This window comes from Haemorhous mexicanus, chromosome 28, assembly GCF_027477595.1.
Source record: "Haemorhous mexicanus isolate bHaeMex1 chromosome 28, bHaeMex1.pri, whole genome shotgun sequence".
NCBI classification, from domain to species: Eukaryota; Metazoa; Chordata; class Aves; order Passeriformes; family Fringillidae; genus Haemorhous; species Haemorhous mexicanus.
In genome coordinates, this window is record NC_082368.1 from 5103964 (window position 1) to 5127630 (window position 23667).

At 53.1% G+C, this 23667-nt stretch overlaps 2 protein-coding genes across 15 annotated transcripts in view; one reads left to right on the forward strand and one right to left on the reverse strand.

The window, feature by feature from the left end:
• KANSL1 (KAT8 regulatory NSL complex subunit 1) overlaps positions 1–20141 on the forward strand; it is an 81022-nt gene extending 60881 nt beyond the window's left edge. For 2 of the 4 annotated variants that reach the window (XM_059869339.1, XM_059869338.1), the window contains exons 4-15: positions 933–1037; positions 4498–4613; positions 5968–6157; positions 9015–9180; positions 12022–12204; positions 12512–12670; positions 12981–13132; positions 14519–14637; positions 15213–15270; positions 15620–15732; positions 16950–17196; positions 18098–20141. In XM_059869339.1, coding sequence (XP_059725322.1) covers positions 933–1037; positions 4498–4613; positions 5968–6157; positions 9015–9180; positions 12022–12204; positions 12512–12670; positions 12981–13132; positions 14519–14637; positions 15213–15270; positions 15620–15732; positions 16950–17196; positions 18098–18382 — 1893 coding nt within the window. In that variant the 3' untranslated portion in view covers positions 18383–20141. The remainder of the gene's footprint in view (positions 1–932; positions 1038–4497; positions 4614–5967; positions 6158–9014; positions 9181–12021; positions 12205–12511; positions 12671–12980; positions 13133–14518; positions 14638–15212; positions 15271–15619; positions 15733–16949; positions 17197–18097) is intronic. The other 2 variants (XM_059869341.1, XM_059869342.1) reach the window with 2 other exon arrangements.
• Positions 20142–20541: 400 nt separating this feature from the next.
• The window catches only part of MAPT (microtubule associated protein tau), a 48781-nt gene continuing 45655 nt past the window's right edge, over positions 20542–23667 (reverse strand). For 10 of the 11 annotated variants that reach the window (XM_059869359.1, XM_059869356.1, XM_059869358.1 and 7 more), the window contains one exon: positions 20542–23391. In XM_059869359.1, coding sequence (XP_059725342.1) covers positions 23176–23391 — 216 coding nt within the window. In that variant the 3' untranslated portion in view covers positions 20542–23175. The remainder of the gene's footprint in view (positions 23392–23667) is intronic. The other variant, XM_059869349.1, reaches the window with a different exon arrangement.

Sequence of the window (23667 nt, forward strand, 5' to 3'; positions counted from 1 at the left end):
AAACACCAAATCAGAGCTGGCTGTAGAATACCCTGTTTGCAGGCACTTAAAAATAGCAGGCTGTTGAGGGAAGCCTTGTGGCTCTGTCCTCTCTCCTGATAACACACCCAGGTTCCCTCCAGGCTCACTTTGCTGTGACACACTGTGCAACCTCCAGAATTGTTTTCAGGTGACTGATCTGCCTGTTCTTGATCTGAACAGCCCCTTCACAATCCCATGTTTGACCAAATGCTACTCACTGGGGCTTGTCCTTGTCCTGAGCTGGGTTTGTGGCCTATAGGTTCCACCAGCTCCCTGACCCCTGCACATTTTGCCCTGCTTTGTTATAATATAGCCCAGAATGTGCATAATTACAATGATTTTATTTCACTTTGTGTTGTTCTGAGAGCAAAGCAGTCCTGCCTTTAGGTTAAGCTTCAGTGAAACAGGAACAGGACAGCAAATGTTAAACCTGATAAAACAGTGCTCAGCTTTGTCCCACAAAGTTTATAGCAATGTCTTTCTTCCCTTACTCATTTTTGTAAATATTACTGCTTGGGGGGGCAGGGGGAAGTCTGCTCAGAGTAACAGGTTGGTACATTTTCATCACCAGCTCAGAATGGTTTGCTTGGCTGTGGTGGCAGGTTCCCCTCTGCAGGATGAGGGCAGCTGCTCTGTGCTCCTGCAGGAAGCTCCTCTGGCTTGGCTGGCACGTGGGGAGGAGGGCAGGGTGGCAGCTGGGACAGGCTGTGAGCTGGCTCCAGCCCTTTCTGAGTTCAGCTGAGATGCCAGGGAGGGCCAGGCAGCAGAGGGTTGGGTTTGGCATCACATCTGGAAGCCGTGGTGGGAATTGAGGACCTGCTGTGCAGCATGGAGGTGTGGGGGACAGTGGGTGTGCAGTTTCCCTGTGGACACTAAAGGATCTGCAGTTCATTCCTGTTCCTCTCTTGCAGGGGCTGATAGTTCTTGGTGAAGCTTCACCCCCTGACCCTGCAGTAGATGATTCCTCTCGTCCTGTTAGAGCTGAAGTCAGGCTGGAGCCTGGGGCTGAGCGGCTGGTAAGTGCTCCAGGGGCTTCCCTGCACCACTGCTGGGGAGGGAGGGCTCATCCCTCAAGCTGTGGGGCACAGGGATGCTCAAACCATGGCACTGGCCTCATGGAGCAGCTCCTTGCTGTGACTCCAGGTGGGAATTGCTGATCTTGGTCTGCAGCTCGCCCCCTCCCGTGTTGTTTTGGGGTTAAGAAACAATGGGGTTTAAACACCTTTTAGAGCAGAGTTCCTGGGAGCACCTTTGTAATATGCATTAGCATTTTGTGAAGCTTTAAAATCCTAACTAATCCTTTCCCTCCAGCAAAAATGTACCTCAAACTGAGAGCAGCATGATTAGCAAAGGCTGCTAAAGATGTGGCTATTTAATATCTGCCTGAGCATCTGAGCATTCCCCCTTGGAAAGGGCACTAATGATTGCAGTGAGATGCACTGGAAACTATGCAGAGTGCCAGGTATTTATTATTTAATGCAGAAATGTAGGGCACAGACTGAGGGCTTGATGGTACTGTTCATCCTGCCTGTGATTGCTCTGGATCCTGGGGGATGCAGCAGTGTGTTAAAATGGAGGGTTTGCAAGTTGTGCTGGAGCAAGAGGAGAAGGGTGGTCCCTGAAACTTCTGCAGGTTCTACTTGGCACTTTCTTGTGGCCACTGCTGCAGCCCTGTGTGCCTTCTTGGCCTGCTCCTGAGGAGGATGTTTATTCCCCTTGCACAGGGACTCCCACATCTCTCCACACTCCCAGCTTCTCTGTGACAGTGCTGGAAGTGTCACCCCTGGAACTGCCACCTCCAGCACCCAGCCCCTGGCTTTGTGCTTAATTAGGGCTGCTCGTTAGGGCAGGCTGTTGAGTCAGAGCCCTGATCTGCTCCGAGCCAGAGATTACCCAGAGATGTTCGTGGTGTGTGAGGGCTCTTACTGGAAAGGGATCTCTTGGGCCTTTCCTGGAGAGGTGCTTATCATTTTGGCACCCTCCAGGCCTTTTTCCCCCAAACTGGCAAAGTAAGAGACACATGTGCAGCGTGGAGCAGAGGGAGGAATCCATCCTGTCTCATCCCCAGCTCCCCTGGTCTCCTCCTCTCGTGGCTGCCTCGGATCCGTGTCCTTGGGCATCGGCTTCCTCCGTGGGATGGGGCTGATAATCCCCAGAGGAACTAATCCTATCACCAGTGGAGGGAAGGGCTTTGCAAATAAGGCCTGGGAATATCTTCTGGGAAATGGAAGCTCAGGAGGTGAATAAATATTTTTGTCTGAAGATGGAAATGACATGAAGCCCTGAAGACATTACTTGGCTGTTGATTTGGGTTCCTTGGATTGCTTGTCTAGTGAGGGGCTGCACTTGATATTGCCCCTTAATTAGATATTTCTAGGAGTAGGTGAAAGTCTGAACCTGCCTGCTTTTGTTAGGGTTTTTTGGGACTACAAGGGACATTCCTGGTGTTGGCTCAAGGCTACCTGTCTGCACACAGCTGCTTTGCTGCCCTGATGTGCAACAGCAGATGTGCTGCAGTTGAATTTTCCACGCCCCCCAGGATTCCCAGGGATCCTAAGGACCTGGACTTCCAGACCCAAAGCCCATAGAAGAGCTCAGTCAGGAGCAGAGCTGTGATCCTGGTGCTGTGGATGCTGCTCTGGATCTCAGCCCAGGCAGCCCTGAAGGACAGCACAGCCTTGGGAGGTGCACCAGGAGCTGGCAGGAGAGTGAGAGTGCAGGAGGTGTTGGCTCTGCTCGTGTGTCGGGTACACCCATCTCAGGGTGATAAAGGGAGCCTGGGCTGCTCCTGATAAATACACGTTGGATTGATGCTTTCCAGCTTCTCCACAGGAAGCAGCCAAGTCCCTCTGTTCCTATCTTGAACCACCAAGACAGAGCAAGCTCTTGGAGAAGAAGTTCCTCCTTTTAAGACCCTTTCTGTAGAAGAAAATAAAGGATTTCAAAAGAGCTTATGAGTCATGAGTACCCGCCCTGCTGCACCAGGGGTGCCTCGGGCGGCTGTCACGTGGAGGCTCAGCCTTGCCAAGCCTCTGGAAAGCAGAGGGAAAGTGCTCAGCTCCTGCATGACTTCAGCTGGCCGGGCTGCTGAGTTTACCTGATGTCTCAGGTGTGATCTGATCTCGCTCCTCCGTCTCTCTGCGTGGCAGAGTTGGTCTCATCCTGTCTTTGCTCCCCCATAGGAGAAACATCTCTCTTAGCAGAAGTGTAAAAACCCCTGCGAAGTTCCTCAAACAGGCCCAGGCAGAAGTTGTCTGAGTTGTTAAAAATGGCCCTTCCCTGGCTGACTCAGGTGTCTCCTCTTCTGGAAACCGTTAATCCAGCAGTGCCATGGCCTGGTTTCGTTGTCCATTCACTTGGGGGGTGTTTGCTGGGAAGATTTAATCACCACAATCCAGATGGGTTTGGGGTGGAGTCAGGGCCAAGCAGGGGGCTTGGCTGACCATCTGTGTGGTGTCAGAGCTCTGCTTTTGCCTTTTTCCTTGGTACTTGAACCACATCACCCCTGTGTGTGCTCAAAGGGGGAACCCCAGCGAGAGACAGGGCAGGGAGGGTAGGAAGTACCACACAAAGGAAGAAATAAAGTTTAACCCCAGCGAGGAGCATGTCTGACACCAGGAACAGGGGACTGCATGGGTGGGGCTGAAGGTGATGAATGCCAGAGGTATGGACACACTGGTGGGCTGCAGGGTGGGGAGCAGGAATGTCACTGGTGGGAGGTACAAAGCCAGCGTGTCCTTGGAGGCTTGGTGACAACCCTGCTGCTCCCTGCAGAGCCAGGGGGTTTATGTTTCAGACCTCAGGCAGAAGGGATTGGGGAGCACAGTGTTTTAAACTCAATTTTTACTCACTTTGCTCTACCAATAAGGTGTTTCCAGCTTTGTGTTTATGCAGCACTTTCAGCATTGCAGACTCGCCCTGCTCCCATCCCAGCCCCACAGCCTGGGTTCACACTCATGTAAAACACTCCCTAAAATGCTGTTTGGACTCTGTTTGCACAGGTTGTAAGTTAAAATGCAAATTCAGTTTTGCAAGTCAGTTCCCCTCTCCCTCCCTCCCTGTTTTCCCCCAAAGTGCTTCGGCAGGAGCTCTCAACCACATGGCTCAGAGCAGAAACCAAACTGCAGGAGGGACTGCAGAGGTTTACAGGTGGTGATGAACTTGTTTGCACCATGGAGACAAAATGCTAAAATCTCCTTAAAGCCCTCAGCCTTTCATGCTCCTGGTTGCCTGAGGGGAATTAAAGTCCTTTGGATCTTGGAATGAAAGAGCTGCCATGTATCCATCCTCTTGCTGTCCCTAAGATCTCCTTGTGTCCCTGCTCTCCTGTTCATACAGTGACTTCTGAACCCTAGTTTGAAGTCTTGTGTGGAAATCCGTGGCTACAGTGCAGAATCCTCAACCAGAACCCAGTTATACTAATTGTGGCTATTTAAGAAGTTTTTATTTATTTCTGTTTTTCTCACCTTTCCTTAGAGTGTGTCTGGATCCCAGCCCCTAGAAAGCTTGGGAATTTCTGCTGCAAATACTCCTGAATCCCATCCCTCCAAGCCCTGTGGAGCACCAAGACCTGTCAATGGAGTTATTAACACGTAAGCTCTGGGATATTCTGGAAGAGTTTGCTTTTATGATCTTTGCAATGTCCCGTTGGAAGCCAGGCTGTAACTGGGTTGGTAGTGGTACAGATGGTGTCTTTTTTCAGAAAAGTACAGTAGTAGATCATGCCTGAAAACATTTTGGAGGAGATTGCTTGCTTGAGGTTTTCTGCTGCATTGTTTTGCTGAAAATGGAATTAAACTGAGCTGTGTTTACATGAGCAAGCCCTGCAGGCAGCTGTGCACTGAGCATGGGCAAAACTTGTTTCTTTATGAGTAGTTTTAATACATCTGCAGATTGTGTGATTCAAAGGTACTAATGCCCTGCTCACAGAATTCTCTGTAACCACTGACCCACTTTATTGGAGCTACAGAGGAATCCCATTGATTTGGGGTGTAAAACTTCCTAAAATCTTCATTTCTCCAGGCAGCTTTTGTTGACAAAGTCTTGAAGTGGGTAAATGAAAACAAGTGAAAGACATTCCCTGATGCTACAGGGTTGAACTACTTGAAAACCCTTGAAAAACATAGCACTTGCTCAGTGCCTTGAGGAGGCAGGGAAAAAGAGAGGGGAAAAGGGAAGGAGGGAGGGAGGGATGGATCCTGCACGGATGTAATGCGAGCAGATCAAGGAGCCCATGGCTGCAGCTGGAACACTGCAGGCTGTAACAGAGCCCTTTGTATCCCTGTAGCCTTTGAACTGCACAGCCTTAGACCACAGGGCTTTCATGTTTTGCATTTTTAGAAATGAAACACTTGTAGAAGAGACATGAAAAGGCTCCGTAGATGAGGCGCTGCTGCGCTGGGATCTGCTCGGGGCACGGGGCATTGATGCCAGGGCTCTGCAGCCTTTGTGCCTCGGAGAGGTTGATGTTCACTCTGCACCTTTCTGGGGTCACTGCTGGGAGCTGGCACAGGTAGAGATCTCAAATATCCATCAGAGCCAAGTTTACATCAGGGTTAAATATTTTTTCTATAAAATTACATGTTCTCTGACATTTAGACTCAGGCAAACCTCTTGTCTTAAGATTCCCCAAACTCATTCTGGAGGAAGCTGAATTCTAGGGTTAAAGGTGTTCAGGTCTAGAGTGGCTTTTGCTCTGTGGCTTTCAGTGCTGGTTTTTTTTTGTTCAGAGCTTCCAAAGGTGTTTTGTGACAGGTTCAGTCGTGAGAGAGTGGAAGGTGACTGAAGTAAAAGCAAATATGGAGCTGGTTTAATAAAACCTGTTGTGCCATGAACTGCAGAGCTCCAAACTCAGCTTGGAGTGTTCGCTCAGGTGCAAACCACCAACCTGCTGGTAGTGCTGCACGAATAACTGGAGTTTTCTTGTTCTCCTCTCTTGTGGGGCAGTCTGCAGCCTGGCCTGGCAGAACACGCTCAGGGAGATGGCCAGGAAGCCGAGGAGCTGCTCCACAAGAGGCAGCGCCTGTCCCTGGTCCCCGCGGACGGGACGTGCGTGGCCGCTCGCACCCGCCCCGTCCTCAGCTGCAAGAAGCGGCGGCTCGTCCGACCCAGCACCATCCTGCCCCTTTCCAAAAAGGTCAGTCGGGGGTTTTCTGCTCTTATTTTTCTTGTAAAGATGAAAAAAAAACAACAAGGAAGGAAGAGCAGGACAGCAGGGCTGTAAAGGCTGTTGATAAAACAAAGGAGAAGGTTGTAACGGGTTGGAAGATTTTTCTTTGCTGTCACTGGGCAGGGAAGATGCTGAACTTGTGAGTTTTCTTAAGCCAACCAATCTGAGGTGAACTCAAGGCCAGGTAGGTCAGTGTGGCACAGTCTGAGCAGGAGAAAGAAGCCCTGAGAAGTCAAGTATCAGGAAACCTTAACTCTGAGACAGGAATTAGCAAAGCCCCAGGAACTCACTGCTGCTGCTCAAGGGAAAACCAAAGCTGTTTGCCCAGGCATACGTGGGATGAATGCCCTGTCTCTTCCTGTTTTGTTTTCTTTATGGCTATTTTTTATACTCCTCCTCCTAATGCAGAATTCATTCAATGGAAATGCAGTTTATTGCCTGCATGAGGAAGGGCCATGTTTAATTCTTTTTATTTTCTCCTAGGAATACCATAAACTGTCAGTTGGAGGGAAAATAGTGAGAAATGAAGGAAATAAGGATCTTTATTTGTGCATGCAGAACCATAATGGCAAAAATCCACTTACCTTTGAGACAAAGTGTTTCAAATCTAACTTTCCCACAAGGGTTGGGGGGTTTTCACTCTGCGGATGTTTTAAAGAGAAGCTCCAAAAGCAGCATTTTTGTGAGCAAGATAGATTCTTCCTCAGCTGAGTCAGCTTTAACTGATCACTTATCTGCAGTTTTATCTGGGGTATTTTTCTGGGAGAGCTCTGCAGTGATTACTTGCAAAATCTTCAGTGATTTGGAAGTTGCTGAACATTCTCGTGGTGGATGCTGCCTTGTACACTCAGTGCTTGAAGAATTGGCTGTAAATTTGTGTTAGATCTTTGTTGTTGTCATCAAATACATTTGGTAATCAGAGATGGTTCAGAAGAGCAGTTCCAGGGATGAAAGTACCAGAGAGCAGGGGATTTCTGAGCCCTCCTTCAGTCATTCCAGAGACAGCTGAGTCATGGCCAGGTCGTGCTCCAGAAATACCATGTCCAGTTGCCTCCACTCCCCTGCCCAGCAGAAAGTGGCTGTGGGTTGAACTTTGCACCTGCATTCTGGAGGTTTTGATCTTGTAATGTTTTCATTGTTTTCCTCACAATTCACTGCACACATTTATGGGATTTTGTGCCCAAAGCTGGGGGCAGCCCTTCAGCTCACACGTGGGCAGAGTGGCAGGATTGCCTCTCTCCTTGCACAGCCATCCTGGTTAGAAAGCCCTGTGGGCTTCATCTTTATTATTTTTTATTAATTAATCAGTTCCCAGCAGTGGTAGAACGCTGCTGATTCATGCTCACTTTTGGATCCATCACAACCTCCCCATCCTCTGAGCAGAACTTCCAGAGGTAGCAACATAGCTGCTCATGTACCCCTTCCTCCTCTTCTCTGGGCACTGCATTTGCTTCTTGCATTTGCCCTCAGTGAATTACATTTGATTTATTTTAGATAATTTCTCTTAACTTGTAACCAGGAGTGGGTTTCCAGCTCTTTGCTTCAAGCAGCCCTTCCCAGTGTAGTGTTATTTGCTGTGGATATTCTCTCCCATCCTTCAGGTCATTCATGGAAATAATTTCAATAATTCTGGCTCAGAACAGGCTTCTGCAAGATCCACTTTGATCCATTCTTCCATTTTGGTGGGGAATCAGGGGTTGTTTTCTCTGCATGGAGTTTATATCCAGTTGTGTGTTTGCTTGCAGTGGTTTCACACAAATGAAGTCTGTATCAAGTCTATAAATCTGTGAATTGTGACTCTGTCCTGGATTAAGGAACAAGGTTGAGAACAACCTTTGTCACTCTGTAGATGTCCCTGCAAGTGTCAGCTCCTGGCATATAATGATGGCTCTGACCCACTGGAACTAAAAATGGCTTCTTTGCCCCTTCTCTGACAGCAGAATTGTGCTGCCTCATGGTTTTTATAAATGAGGTTTCAACCTAGATAAAATTAAACACTTTTAGTCAAATTTAGCAGCTGTTAAACTGTCTGGGCTGGTAAGTCGTAGTTTTCAGTTGTGTTTATGCAAAGTGAAAACATCCTCTTGTGAGGCCAGACTAAATGAACAGGTTCTGTACAAGGTAGAGAAAAAAAAAAAGGGGTGTGTATGTGTGCATATATATATATATATATATATATATATAATTTTTTAAATATACCTATATATATCTATTTATATATCTATGTTTATTTAGTTGTGTATAAAATTATATAAATTACATATATTAATTATATATATATAAATTCTGTACAAGAGAAAAAAGGGAGTGTGTGTATGTGTGCATATATATATATATACACACACAATTTTTTTAATATATCTATGTATATGTAGTTGTGTATAAAATTATATAAGTTACATATATTATATATATATAAATTCTGTACAAGAGAAAAAAGGGAGTGTGTGTATGTGTGCATATATATAAATTATATAATAAAAATTATATATTATGTAGAATTAATATTGAATATACTATATATTAAGAATAATAAGTTTAATTTTAAATTATTTTAAAATGTCACATAACAGCTATTTAATAATAAATTATATAGAAATAAAATGAATTTATTTTATCTTTATTGATAATCAAATGTAGCTGTAATCTATAACATAGAGGTTTATTTTAGATATTTTATATACACACAGAGTATGTATTTTTATATATATGCAGAAGGAGCATCAAACCAATAAAGCTGCTTTTGGGCTGTTTGCCATGAGCTGTCGCAGGGACCTTGTGCTGGGGCTGGGCTGGCAGTGACGTGTCCCCTGTGTCCCCTCAGGCCCAGCGTGGCAGCCTGGCGCGCTGCAGCTGCGACGTGAACCCCTCGTGTGCCCTGTGTGGCAGCCGCAGCCCCGGCACGCTGGAGATGCAGTATGACTCCCCTCTGCTGGAGCGCCTCTCGCAGCTGGACTCCTGCATCCATCCTGTCCTGTCATTCCCAGATGGTGAGCACGGCTCCTGCTGCCTGCTGGGGGTGCACAGCCAAACCTCTTCTTCATCTGCAGGTGGTTTTGGGATGGGAGCCTTGGCCGTGTCACACCTGGGCTCTGCTGTGGTTTGGGGATCTCCACCTGCAGACTCACTCATGGTGGGGAAGCCAAGCAGTGCCTGGGAGTCCTTCCTGGGACCTGCCCCTGGGGTCTTTGGGGCTCTAAACCACTTGGGAAATATTTGCTTCCGTGAGTTTGTCCATCTGTATAAAATGATTTGTGGGTTGGTTTGTCACAGGAAATCCTTTTGGCCTGGTGAGGAATTGAAAATGATCTTCCATGGTTCGGTGGGCACAGCAAGAAGGGATGTTCCCTTTAGGACACTCAGTTCTCTGTGTTACCACTTCAGGGTTAATCATCATTAAGAGAGGAATAATTAACCAGCCCTGACCGTGGGCTAGTCACAAATTCCATGTGTAGGGACTTTTCCCAAGGGAAGAGTAGTTTCCAGAGTCTTCTCCAACTGGTGCTTTTATCAGGAGAGTTGGGAAATGCATGGATCACAGTGGTTCCTTCCCTTGGTGGGAGTTCATGGCTGCTTGAGGTGTGAAATTGGGGCTGCCCCATCCTTGGAAGTGCCCAAGGCCAGGCTGGATGGGGCTTGGAGCAAGCTGGGACAGTGGGAGGTGTCCCTGCCCAAGCCATTCTGGGATTCTCATGCTGGCCTGGCTTCCCATGGAGCTGTCAGGTCTGGGATAAGTCACTGGGCTAATGTGTGTGCTTGGGTTTAAATTCCACTTTTCACAAACTTCTTGTGACAGTAGGAAATGCAGGGAGTGTCTGGGAGCAATTAGTGTGGCCTCTTTCGTTAGCACTATATTTAAACCAGACTAAAATAGTAAATTGGTGCTATTTTTAGCTAGATCCCTCCCCTCCCAAAGACACAGCTCTGATCAGGAGTGCTCAAGGAACTTAATGAACTCCTGAAGCAAGAATTTATTTTCTGATTTCACAGCACTTGTGATCCTCTGTAGTGCTAAATCAAATATCCTGGGAAATGGGGAGACAACCTGTTGGGTGCTATTGCAGCAGAGGCACCAGGCAAATTATCCCATGTTCTTCCCATTTTCAGAGCTCCCTCAGCTGCCTCACAGGGTAGAAGATCAGTTCTGGCTGCATGAGATTAAAAAACTTAAGATTTAAAACTGATTGGTGTAAAGCTTAAAACACCTGTGCAGGAATACCCATTTTCCAGTACTGGTGAACTTTGTTTATTCACTAATGCTAAAATCAGTTAGCTAGAGTTGATTTTTGGCATGGGGGTGGTTCCTGTCCCAGAGGAAAGCCAGGTAACGTGTCCAGGTGGGGAAACAGCAGTGCCTGTGCTGTTGGTGTGCACTGAGGGTCTCTGTGCTCACCTGAGAGGTGAATCCAGGCTGCTGCTGGGGCTGCTGCGTGTGCAGGGCTGGCTGAGGTTCCTGGTGGCCGGGGCTCAGCTGTGAGCATGTGCTGACTTTCACTTTGAGCTGGCTCTCCAGTGCCAGCCGGGATCTCCAGAGCAGTTTGCCAAGGGCAAAACTGCCAGGCACTGCAGGAGGAAAAGATCATTTATTCACTTATTCCCCTGGCAAGCAGGACCCAGCCAGCACCCCTGTGCTTGTGTCCACCAGAGCTTTGTCCCCTTCCTTTCAGGGTGTGTGGGGTTTTTGGTTGGTTTTTTTTTCTGGTTTGATTTCTCGCTGGGAATTTTTGGATGATGTAATAACCTTGGAGGGAGGATGAGTGCTGGGCTCACTGTGGTTGCCATCTGCTGGTCCCTGGGAGCCCTGCACTGCTTCCCGAGGAGCAGGGGGAGGAGGGATGGTGGCACTGCTGCCAAACCAGCAGAGAACTCACTTCCTGCTGACAGCGTTTTGTCCTGGCCTTGTCCCCCTCCCTTCAACCTGTCCCCTCCTTCCACAGATGGTGTGGGATGTGAACTGGGAGGAGAAAGCAAAAGATGAGCAGAGAGCAGAGGCCATTTTCCCCAAGTGTGACCACTCCAGTGGATGGCAGCATCCCTGAAGTGGCCTGGCCCCTCTCTGTTTTTTGGGACCTGTCCCCCCAAGCCAGCAGTGATGGCCAAGGAACTGCCATCACCCTGTGACTGCCCTTCCTTAGCAAGGGGTTGGGTGAGAGCTTTAACCACCAAAGTATTTGGAATGAAGCTGTCCTGGCTTTTTCCAGGGAGCCAAGTCCCCACCAGCTCCAGCTCATGCTCTGCCAGCTCCATCCCTTTGCCTGCCTGGATCTGCTGGAGCTTTCCAGTCCCTGAAATTGGGAGGGAAGTACTGGACAGGGGTCCAGCTACCAGCCAGGAGTTCCTCCTGCCCTTGGGGCCTCTCAGGTGTGGTCACACCCAACTTCTCATGGTTGAGGTGCCACACCAGGCAGATTTACGTGCTGCAGTGCCTGGTTGGCTTCTGGCTTGACTTGAAATTGAGGATTTAGGCTGAATTTCTCTCTTCCATCCCAGATTTGGTGCTGAGATACCTCAGATTCTTGAAAGTCAGATCTAAGATAGCACCACCTGAGATACCTACAGAGGTGAAGACATAGGAGTTTTTGACAAAGAAAACTTTGCTCTCCTGCTAGGATATGCTTGGGCTGTGAATCCTGTAGGAGTTTCACAAAGACCTGCAGATTCAAAATGTTGGGTCCTATTGCAGGTCCTTCCTGAATGTGGGGAGAGTGTGAGGGAGCCTGGGTCTGCCAGTCTGTGCTTGCATGTTCATCAGGGGCCGTTCTCAGTGGGTGATGGCACCACTGCTCTTTGTTGCATGATTAATTTGGATTGGTGTTCTGTACCCCCTGCAGATGTGCCGACGAGCCTGCACTTCCAGAGCATGTTGAAATCCCAGTGGCAGAACAAGCCCTACGAGAAAACTAAAGCTCCCAAGAAGCTGTCACTGAAGCACAGAGCCCCCGTGCCCCCCAGCCTGGCTGACCCCGCGCGCAAGGACCGCCACAAGCTGGTCAACTCCTTCTTCACCGCGGCCAGTAAGTGCTGCCCCTTCCCCAGAAGGAGGAGGAGGAGGAGGAGGATGCCCTTCAATGCCACTCCCAGGGGTGAGGCAGGGCTATGGCAGGGCTGCAGGTGAGCTGCGTGCAGGTGCAGCTCAGATTTGTAGGGACCTTCCCGTGCTCGGTGTCAGCCATGCCCACAGCAGTGCCACAGGTCTGAGCACACCGCCCCCGTGGTGTGGACAGTTTGTGCAGCTGGAAAGCTCTGCCCGAGTCTCCTGAGCCAGCAGAAAGAGAGGTGAAAGCAGGCATTTCATAGCTCTTTCTCTGTTCCCCTCCTCAGAGCGCTCCCATCAAAAAGCCCAAGCAGACAAGGCACACAGGCCGCCTTTAGACGATTTTTCGGCCGTGTCCAAGGCCGAGAGAGCGCCAGAGCGCTCTGCCCAGCCTCCTGCCTTTGACAAAAAGCGATTGCGAGACTGCTCATCTGAGAGGAGTGAAGGTAGGCCCCCAGGGGCAGGTGTCTCGGGGGGAGCTTGGGCTTTGCTGCATCCCCAGCCTCTCTGCCCCAGAGAAGGGGGCACGCACTGCTTCGGGCCGAGCCGCCACCACAGCAATGCCTCGTGTGCTCTAAACTGCTTCTCCCCCAGGGCAGCCCCCTCGGAAGGTGCTTCTCTTTCCTGCAAAGTGCTCCTCAGCACCAGCCATCTCTGGTGCACGTGGTCCTTTCCTCTCCACCACCACCCCCTTGGGTGGGCTGGGGGTTTTTTTTGCTAATGTTGTTGTTCATTTTCTCCCCCCTCCCTGTGCAGTGTTGAAGCATCACACGGACGTCGGTGGCCCGAGCTACCTGTCAGCAGCTGTGACCCCCACCCCTCACAGCCCCATAGCTCGGCAGCTCTCCACCTCCTCCGAGGGCTCTGCTCCCGCCAGCTCCACTTCCCAGGGCACCTCTGGTACTGCTGTGAGTATCTGCTGCCTTCCCAGGGCTTCTGGGCTCAGCCCATCGTGGGGCTCAGCTGGTACACAGATTCTGAGCTGGGGAGTGCTCAGTGTTCCTCTTGCCATGCTGGACCCTTTGGTTCAGCTGCTGCTGGGGTTGCTGGGTGGGTGTTGGATATGTTGGCTATGCAGAGACAGGCAGCTGCAGTTCCAGGTTCACCATCAGCTCAGCAGCTGCTGGTGAATGTTCCCATTCCCAGCAGTCGCTTGGCTTTGGTGCACATCCAGATTTTGGTGTCTGAAGCAGTGTGGGGCTGCCAGAAGAGCTGAGCCCCAGCAGTGCTGCTTCCCCTGGGACAGCTCCCCTCGAGGCCTCGGTGTCACCAGGCTGTGAATGGGCTTGGGGTCACAGGGCCAGGGCACAGCAGTGCTGGTGGAGATCTTCCACCTGTGCACAATCTCCAGCAGTCTCTGAACTCAAACCATCTTCTGAGACACACTCAGACTGCCAAAGTGCTTGAGGGTGGCAGAGTGTGGGACCTTCATGAGCTCTGTGAGTGAGCAGAAACTCCTTCCCACTGTGCTTGGGACAGGGTGAAGGCACAGCTCCTCCACCAGACAGTCATCCTCCCATGTCAGCAGAAGCCCTTCAATGAAAGACTGAATTCTGCTGAGCTCACAGGTGTCCCAGTAAGAATTTGGTCCCCATTTGGTAGTTGGGACCAAAGCCTGAGCTGGATGTGACCCAGGGAGAGCAGAACAGGACTCCTTAACCCCCTGCTCCAGACTTGTTGCCATGGGGTTCTGGGTCCCCACTGGGTTCCTTCACTGCAGAATTCAATTGTTCCATCACCAGCTGTGACATCAGGGTGTCGGAAGAACCCACTGGTGGTTCAGCTTGAGTGTGCTTGCTGGAGAGGACAGCCCATCTCAGCAGCTCTGACACCTCAAGGAGGCCTTTCCTTTTCTCTGCACGCCCACCCTGGTTTTCTCTTGCTGCTTTCCTGCTGTGCTTTCACAAGCTCGTTCAGAAATGCAAGATGAAGAGGTTTCCCTCCCCCAGCAAGAGGATTCCAGGCCCTGGGTTCCACGCTCTAGGCTCAGGGGTGAAGCTCCTGTGTTCAGTCGTCCCAGGCAGCCTTGGGTCTGTGTGGGCTCCCCAACCCAAGGGTCAATCCTTGCTCTGGGCTGCCACACCTTGGGATTTGGGTTTCCTTGCTGCTGGGGCAGATTTTGGGTTGGGAAGAGGACTTGGAGCAAGCAGTAGGGGAACTCTAGTCTGATGCAAGTTGATGTTGGTTCTGAAGTGTCCATAGGTCAGACAAGGCCATTCTTTTCTCTTTCCATCAGTGACTTTCCCACATGCCTGACCCCACATCCCTTTCTCACCTGGTTCTCCCTGTTGCAGCAGCCGAGGAGGAGGAGGGGTGAGAGCTCCTTTGACATAAACAACATCGTCATCCCCATGTCCGTGGCTGCCACCACCCGCGTGGAGAAGCTGCAGTACAAGGAGATCCTCACCCCCAGGTACTGCCCCAGCCCCAGAGGGAAAGCACAGTGCTTTGCTTCTTCCTTGGGAAAAGGGGAGAGGTTGGAAAACTGATCACACCATTGCTGGAGACTGGCTAAGTTAGGGAGCATTTTCTCTGAGGAGCTGCTCAGCTCAGTGTCTGCTCAATTTAAAGTCAGTCCTGGCTGTCTCCTTGTCGTGCTGCTAAGTCAAAGGTCCCAGTGGTTTCCCAGCTCTGCAGGTGCCTGGGCTGAGTTAACCTTGCAGTTCTGCCTCTTCCCAACTTCCCTCTGTCTTCCTCCTGGTAGTCTGTGCTCTTCCCTGGCCCATTTCAGAGCAGGGCAGGAGGGAGCCTGTGGGAGGAAGAGAAAGAAATGCAGCAGCCTCTGCTCTGCTTCCTCTGCCCTTGGGAAACTTCAGCTGTGCTACCAGACCACCAGGGAGGTCTGGTGCTTCAAACTGAGCCCGAGTGTGCTGCTCCTCATGGCAGGGTGGAATTCCCCTTTCCCAGAAGCCAGTGTAGGGAGGGGAGGGGGATGTGCAGCTGGTTCTAGCTGTGCCCTGAGTGATGCCCATGGTGGTTGTGTTGCAGCTGGCGTGAAGTTGATATCAGTGCTCTGAAAGCCAATCCTGAGGAGGACAACGAGGAGGTAAGAAGGATTTTATTTCCCAATTCATGTGAGATGAGGCTGGTGGTAAATGAACAGAGGCAGGACCTCAGCAGAGAACCAACTGCTCGAGTTGGTTCTTTTCAAGGCTACCAGAGCTCCAGGAGCATTTGGACAAGCTCTCAGGCATAGGGTGGGGTTGTTGGGGTGTCTGTGCAAGGCCAGGAGCTGCACTGGATGATCCCTGTGGGTCCCTCCCAACTCAGGACATTCTACAACTCAACGATAAAACATTCAAATTCTCACTACAACTAGTTCTGGAAAAACTGCACAGAGATGGTTGTTTTAGAGAAGAAAGCTCTGACCAAACCCTCTGCCCTTCCCTTTCCAGGTCGAGGACTTGTCAGATTCTGCCTTCGCGGCTCGGCACGGGAAGTGTGAGGAGATGGAGCGGGCGCGGTGGCTCTGGAGCACGAGTGTCCCCCCGCAGCGCCGGGGCAGCAGGTACAGCCCTGCCCTCAGGGCCACATCCCCAGCACGGGGGTGCTCGCTGGGATTCCTACAAATGGCTGAAAGCTGGTGCTGGTGTTGAAAAGTTTGGTGTCATCCATCTTGAGGAGCCCATGTGGGCGTGGGGCACAGCCTTGCTTAGGTGGGGTGAAGCCACGGCCCAGTTTGGCTGCAGACAACTGCACCAAGTGCTTCCTCAAGCATTTCTGCTGCTCCAGAAGTGTGGGGGATGCTGTGCCAGCCCAGGAGTCCAGGGGAAGGCACAGGGCTTGCAATGGAATCCTTCCTGCAGGATCAGGGACACTGGCACTGAGCACTCAGTTCCCTTTCTGCTGTGTCTTTATGGGTGTCTAAAACCACCACAGTTTCCAGCTGTTGATCTCATCCTAAACCTGCTCAAGAAGAGATTTGCTCTTCTCAGTTCCATCCCTGAGGGTTTGGTTGCCTGGAGTCACTTTGTTCTGGGGCAGAGCCACAGCCCTTGACGCTGCTTTGGTTTTGGTTCCTGCCATTGTGGGGGTTCCTGCAGGTGCAGACCTGGCCTGTGTCAAACCCCCCTCGTGCTGCTGCTGCTGCTGCCCTGTTTCCTCTGCAGCTGCAGTTCCCAGTGCTCCTGGAGACTGGGATGTTTTGCTGTTTCTTTAGCCCATCTCTTACATCTGAAGTCCTTGATGGCCACTTGCTGCTGCAGTTCTTCTTGGAGAGTTGCACGTGGATTTGGGAACTCAGTTATGTTTCTCTGCTTGTAGGCTGTGGGTTTTTATCTGGACTCTGTGTCAGAGCTCAGACTTCTGTAATTCTTGGTTGAAATCTGAGATCTCTGGGTTTCACTGTGCTCCTCCCACTCCCTACTGCTGAAATTGCTGCATTTCCAGGATTGCTGATTCCCTGCACTCAGTCCCTGAGCTGCTGCCAGGGGTGACCTGGTGTGAGGAGGGGGAAACATTTGGAAGTGTCTTGATTTCATAGGGAGCTTCTCATCATGGTGTTTGTGCAGCACTGGAGTGTAGGAGATGTGTGGGAACCTCAGGAGAGCAGCATCAGTGATGCATCCAGACCCTGGAAATGGGACAGGGGTGGGCCTGGGTGCATTTTATCTCTGGGCTGTGGCGTTCCCTGCTCGTGTTCCCATCAGGGCAAAAGGATCCTGGGCTAGGATCAGGCAGCAGGGGGGGAGCATGGCTGGCCTCTCAAACCTGCTCCTGTCTCAGGTCCTACAGATCAACAGACGGACGGACGACCCCCCAGCTGGGGAACCCCTCGACTCCCCAGCCAGCATCCCCTGAGGTGGGCAACTACCACTCCCACTTGGAGCTGTCCCACACCCACTCACCACGCAGCCCCATCAGCCCCGAACTGCTCTGTGCCCCCCTGACCCCCCTGTCCCGGGACTCCCTGCGGCTCCTGTCCAGCGAGGACACGCGGTGCTCCACGCCCGAGGCCGGCCTGGACGAGCAGGTGGGTGCTGGCTGGGGCTGGGCAGGGGTGGCACTGCAGGTGGGGACACAGGTGTGACCCTGGTGTGGGGAGATAGGCATGGCACTGCAGGTGACCCTGGTGTGGGGACACAGGTGTGGCACTGCAGGTCACCCTGGTGTGGGCACACAAGTGACCCTGGTGTGGGGACACAGGTGTGGGACTGCAGGTGGCCCTGGTGTGGGGACGCAGGTGTGGCACTGCAGGTCACCTTGGTGTGGGGACACAGGTGTGGCACTGCAGGTCACCCTGATGTGGGGACACAGGTGTGGCACTGCAGGTGGCCCTGGTGTGGGGACACAGGTGTGGCACTGCAGGTGGCCCTGGTGTGGGGACACAGGTGTGGCACTGCAGGTCACCCTGGTGTGGGGACACAGGTGTGGCACTGCAGGTGGCTCTGGTGTGGGGAGGCAGGTGTGGCACTGCAGGTCACCTTGGTGTGGGGAGGCAGGTGTGGCACTGCAGGTGGCCATGGTGTGGGGACACAGGTGTGGCACCACAGGTGGCCCTGGTGTGGGGAGGCAGGTGTGGCACTGCACGTGGCCCTGATGTGGGGACATAGGTGTGGCACTGCAGGTGGCCCTGGTGTGGGGAGGCAGGTGTGGCACTGCAGGTCACCCTGGTGTGGGGACACAGGTGTGGCACTGCAGGTGGCCCTGGTGTGGGGAGGCAGCCTGGAAGCCGCCTGTGGGCAGTACCCAGGTGCTGGCCAGGTGGGATCAGGGGCTGGGAAGCGCTGCCAGCCGCTGGCTCCGCGTCCTCTCCACATCTGCTGAAGCTTCCCAGACGCTGCTCCGAGCTGGGAATCCACCCCAGGAGCAGCTCCGAGTGAGGACAGGAGGCTTCTGCGGGGATTTTCCGTGACTCAGCTCTCTTCCCCCAGGCCGTGCAGCCCTGGGAGCGCCGCACCTTCCCGCTCTCCTACGACCCCCGGATGGAGTGCGAGGAGCAGCCCGACCCCCAGGACCGGCTCTCGCGCTGCACCCGCCGCACGTCGGGCAGCAAATCCTCCCGGGAATGCGATGGCACTTCGGCTTCGCCCAGCCTGCCCAGCCTCAAGAGCCGAGCCCCGCTGGCCCCCCCCTCCTCCTCCTCTTCCTCCTCCTCTTCCTCCTCCTCCTCCTCCTCCTCCTCCTGCTCCGCAGTCCTGCGGCCAGCGCACAGATAGAGACACACGGGAGACATGAGCAAACCAACACACAGAACTAACTCTTGGCATTAAAGCTTCCAAAATCTGCGTTTGATATTCAAACATCCTGCCGGGAATTTTCACAGTTTTTAGTGAATTTAAGGAGTTTAGAAACTGTTTTTTGTTTTCTTTTTTTTTTTTTTCCTTTTTTTTTTTTTCTTTTTTTTTCCTTCTCCATGTTTCCTCGTCACATGAATGAGCCCCCAGATTCCTCCCAGCGGAGTGAAGCCTCGGGAGGGGAGCAGCCCACCAGACCCCCTCCCCTTTCCTCCCTCCTTTAGGTGTATAAAACTAGAGCACAGGATTTAGCTGACTAGCAGATTTCGGGGATAGTTTTTCCCACCAAAAGGGTGTCGTTTTCTCTTAACCCACTCCCCCCCACCCTGAAAGGTTTTAGTGGAGTGAAATTAGTGGTGAAAAGTGATGTCTTGGGATTGCAACCTTCACTGTCTGGCTGTCCTCATCTGCAGAGTGCCCACCTGCACTTCACCCTCCTGCATTTTCCTGCCCCAGGTTGTAGTTCCAGGTATCCAGAGGGGGGATTCTGCCCTTCCCTGATCATTGCTCTGCCCCTGGGGACACCTCTCCCTTCCTTCTCTCCTGGTCTGGAGCAGCTGTAGCTCTGGCTGCATTCCTGGCAGGGGGAAAGGAGGGACCTTGTGGCTGCTCCACACTCGGCGTGGCAGGGGTGGGAGTTGGGAAGCACCTTGTGCACACTTGGTGTGTGGAGAGGGCAGGGAGGGGAAGAGTCCCCGATGCTTTGAGCAGGAGCACAATTCCCAGAGCACTCGGATGCCCTTTGGAGTGAGGCTGTTCAGCTGGAGCTGGGCTGGGGCCGGTGCAGTTGGAGCTGTGAGCGAGGCCGGGGGTTCCTCAGGTGGGTTTGTGTCAGACAAGGGGGGCAGAGAGGGAAGGATGGAGGCAGGAGGCAGCTCCTGGGGGATCAAGGTCATCCCGATCCCGCCTGGGGGTCACCGCAGCTTCGCTCCGCTCCCGCACCGTCCCAGCTCCGGTGCCGGTTCCGTTTCATTTCGGGGCGCCCGCCGTGCCCCCTCCTGACAGGTATTTGAGTTTGAACCCCGAGTTTGTTGTTCCTCCCCGTCCCCTCCCGCCCGGTTCCGCACCCGCAGCGATCCCGGACCCCGCACACCGTCCCCATGGCAAACGCTTCCCGGTCCTGACGGTGTGGCTCCTGGGCCCTGTCCTGTTGCTAGCATTGTGCCTGTCTTATGTATAATCACATCACCAAAAAAAAAAAAAACGGGAAAAAAAAATACAAAGGACTTTTTTTTTTTTTTTTTTTCCTCCATTTTGTAATCGTAAAGAAATAGTCGCTGAACTGCTTCATGGTCGGGGTTTTCACAATTTTCAACATGATCTCGTGGTTTTGGTTCTGTTCTAGTTTAAAGGATCCGTCATCGTTTCTTTAAAACAAAAACCCAACAAACAACGGCGCTACCATATCCCTCTGCAGAAGTGCTTTTCTATTTATAAGGTTGAAAATTCTGAATAACCCTTTTAGCATTATAAAAACAACACAAAAAAAAAAAAAACCCACCTTGTATTTTGTAAATATTTTCTTTTCCTGCTTTGAGCTGTGTAATGTCCTTGTTATATAGAAATGCTTTTCTTCCGAGAAGCTGATCTTTGTTAATGTCTTGATTCTGTTGGCAAAGCACAAATGTGCTTATAAAAAAAAAAAAAAGAAGAAAAGATTAAAAAAAAAATTAAAATGTAATATTCCATTTGATGAGTGTGAAACGCTGGGCTGGGAACAGGGAAGGAGCCTGGGTTCACTCAGATCAACTGCTTCCCTCTTGCATTTCAGTGGCCTCTTTTTTCCTGTGGGATGTTATTTTCCAGCAGTTACTGACAGCAAGAGGAGGAACCCCTGGGCTGGGGGTTATTTCACATTTCTGGGGTTAACTGGGTGCTGCTGGTTCTCATCCAGGGAAGTGCTGCTCTGTCCTTCCTGGCTCCAGCAGGCCCTCCTGCACCCCTCTGTGCCCCGGGAAGGTGTGGGAGCTTAAAAAGTAAAAAACTGCAAGCCAGTCCCTGCCCCTCGGGCTGCCCCAGTCGATGACTGTGGATGGATCCCCACCCCTCATCCCCCCATGCAAAAGAGGTGCCAATCACCATTATCGTAGTAATGACTTTATTTCCAAATTCACTTTTACGGCAACAGTGTAAACCAGTTGTTAAACACACGATACACTATGGACACCCACAGACAGAAGCTAAGCTAGAATGATACACTGAGATCAAACCTTCCCTCCCCTCCCCGGCGCAGCGCGGGGGGCACGGGGCTGCCAACACCACACAGGCTGGCACCGACCTTGCCTAACACGCAGAATCTTTTGGAGTGCAGAAATACGATTTTTTTTTTTTTGTTTTTGTTTTAAATCAGTGCCGGTTTTAACCCTTTTCAGACCCAAGATGTGTGTGGAGTAAAGGAAAAGCCGGGGGTCAGGTTTTGTCCAGCTGCTCACCGGACCCTCGGGCCTGGGTCTGAACGCAGGGTTGGGGCAGGGGACGTGGCTCAGGCTGCTGGAGGGGACAGCGGGTGACGTGGTGGCTGTAAAGGGCTGTCCTGGCACCCCACAGCCCCCGGGGGGAACAACAGCCAGGGCTGGGGACACTCACAGTAGGAAGGGGCTGCTCACTGTGCACACCGAGGCCATCCCACCCTGGCTGCTGGTGTCCCTCAGGGGCTGCACGGAGGGGACAGGGGTGGCACAGGACAGGTGAGCTCAGCTGCCCCGTCCTGCAGCCCAGAAGGGGTAAGGAGGTGATGCTTTGAGGGTTCTCCCAACTTGCTCGTTCTACAAAGGACAAAAAGCGCGGCGGCTCCTACAGCGCTACAGAGTCAGGGACGGAGCACGGAGTCTTACAATCATGGAGTCAAGTGAACGGAGCGAGTGACAAGCTGGACATGATGGTGCTGCTGGACCAGCCTCTCCCCAGCAATAAAGCAGCTCCTGGGGCTGCAGAGAGAAGGGTTGGACCCCCTACACCATCTCCATCCACAGCCAGGCCTGCGGCAGCCCAGCCCTGCAGAGGGCCAGGGGCCAGAGGGGGTTCACAGCTCCCACAGGTCCTGTCCAGGGAGGAATTGCTGCTCTGCCCAGGAACAGCTGCTCTGGCAGCCTCGGTGGCACCCAGCCACCACACCAAGGACAACCAGGGGCCCTGACCCCCCGCCAGCCCTGTTGGACCAGGATTGCAGCCCTCGCTGGGAAAGCACGGCTTTCCCTGCAGCACAGCCTGGGGCTGCAGGGGCTGCGGCCCCACCGGGCCCCCTCTGCCCTCCCACCTCCAGCTGAACCCCCAGAGCTCGGCTGGGGCCCCTGGGGGAGACAGGACAGGAGGACACACAGCTGCACTGGTGGCATCTCGGCCTCTTTGGTTGTAGAGGGAAGGGGCAGGCAGGGACAGCCACAGGACCTGCTCGTGCTCCCCAAGGAGCCACAGGAACAAGAGCAGCCAGAGCAAGAACTCGACTGGCTCCTGTCCCCGAGTGGTGCTGGGGTGCTCAGTGCCGTGTGAGGGGTGAGATGCTGCCAACTCACACCGGGGAGCGCCCGGAAAGGGGCTTCAGTGCCAGGGAGCAGCCGCTGGCCCCGGGCCGGGGGAGCTGCTGCCGCCTCCCCCGCGTCCTGCCGGGGTCTCACCGCTGCCACCGGCGCAGCAGAGCCATGGAGCTGCCACCTCCGCCATCGCTGAGCTGACCTTGCAGGGAAAGAAAAAGAACAACCCAAAAATGTCACAAGCTGCACCCAAATCCAGGAGCCATCCCAGCCCTGGAGCTGTGGGTGCCCCTCCTCCGAGCTCCGGGGCGCTGCCCGGCCCCCCGGCAGACATGCGGCGCCGGGCTCCTCCTGCGGCACCGGAGCTCCCCGGGCCCCCGGCTGGGCTGCGGCGGAGCCGGCGCGGGGCAGCTCAAAACTACTTACAGCATTTATTTTTCAAACACATGCTCGTTTATGAAAACAATCACCCTGGCACGGTCCAAGCATATACAGACAAATCTACTCTACGACACGAGGGGCTGCCAAAGGAATGGGGGAAAGCCTCTACTCATCCACTCAGCGGTTCCAGCACAGCCACGGAGAGGGGAACGGCCGCCCGGGGCCCCTCGGAGCGGGCACCCGGCCTCGCCGGGACTCCAGCTGCCGGAGCTGAGAGCGGGTTAGGGGGTACCTGGCCGTTATCTTCATACACATCTCGGCTTTCGGAAATAAAAACAAAAGGTTTCTTCCAAATCGGCAGGCAAATTTAACGCGGGGAGGAGGGAGGGCACCTCCCCGCGGCCCTGGCTGCGCAGCCAGCCCGGCCAGCGGCAGGACACGAGCTGGGCGAGGGCACAGCCCCTTCCCGGGAGGGCCACCCGCTGCCCTGTGCTGGTGCGGGGTGCTCGGGTCAGCGTCGTGCTGTGGCCGCCCCTCGGGCCCCCTCCCCGCCTCGCCGGGTGGCCCCGGGCAGGGCTGGGACAGCGAGGGCAGGAGCAGGGGGAGCGCGGGGACGGGACGGGACGGGCTGTGCGCTCCGAGGAGCAGGGGGAGAGGAGGTTTTGTACCTCATAGTGTCACTGATTTTGAAGTCCTGGAGCTAGAGCTGAATGAACAGTAAAAGCAGGTTAAATCATTAACCAGTTAGGGATGGGGAAGCAGCTGTAAAAGGAACAGAGGAAGAAGGCCAGATTATTATTTTTGTTTCTTTTCTTTTTTCGTTTCCTTTCCTTGTCTTCTCTCCTGGTGGCCGCCGCGCCGCGATCACAAGCCCTGCTTGGCCAGCGAGGCGGAGACCTCGTCGGCTAGCGTGGCCAGCTGGGGGGAGTCCACCAGGTTGATGCTGCCGGTGGAGGAGACGTTGCTAAGGCGGCGCGGGGAGGCATCTCCGGAGATGGTGGGGGACTTGTAGACGATTTCGGCGCCGTGGTCGGTCTTGGCTTTGGCGTTCTCGCGGAAGGTCAGCTTGTGAGTCTCAATCTGTCAGGGAGAGGAGGGCGGTCAGGGGGGCGTGGCCAGGGGACGGAGGGACCTGCCAGGTGTCCACCTGGGCACGGCTGCTGAGAGGTGGGAGCGGAGCTCAGAGCAGTGACCCAGAGTCGCCAGTGCCCCAGGCACCAGAGGGGACAGCAGGACCTGAGCATCTGGATGCTGCCAAATCCTCCCCAGGCGAGGTCCTGGGTCCCAGAACGCAGAAGGCACAACCTGGGCTGCTCCCACTCCCCTGGCAGAGATTACGGGGGGACAAGGCACGTG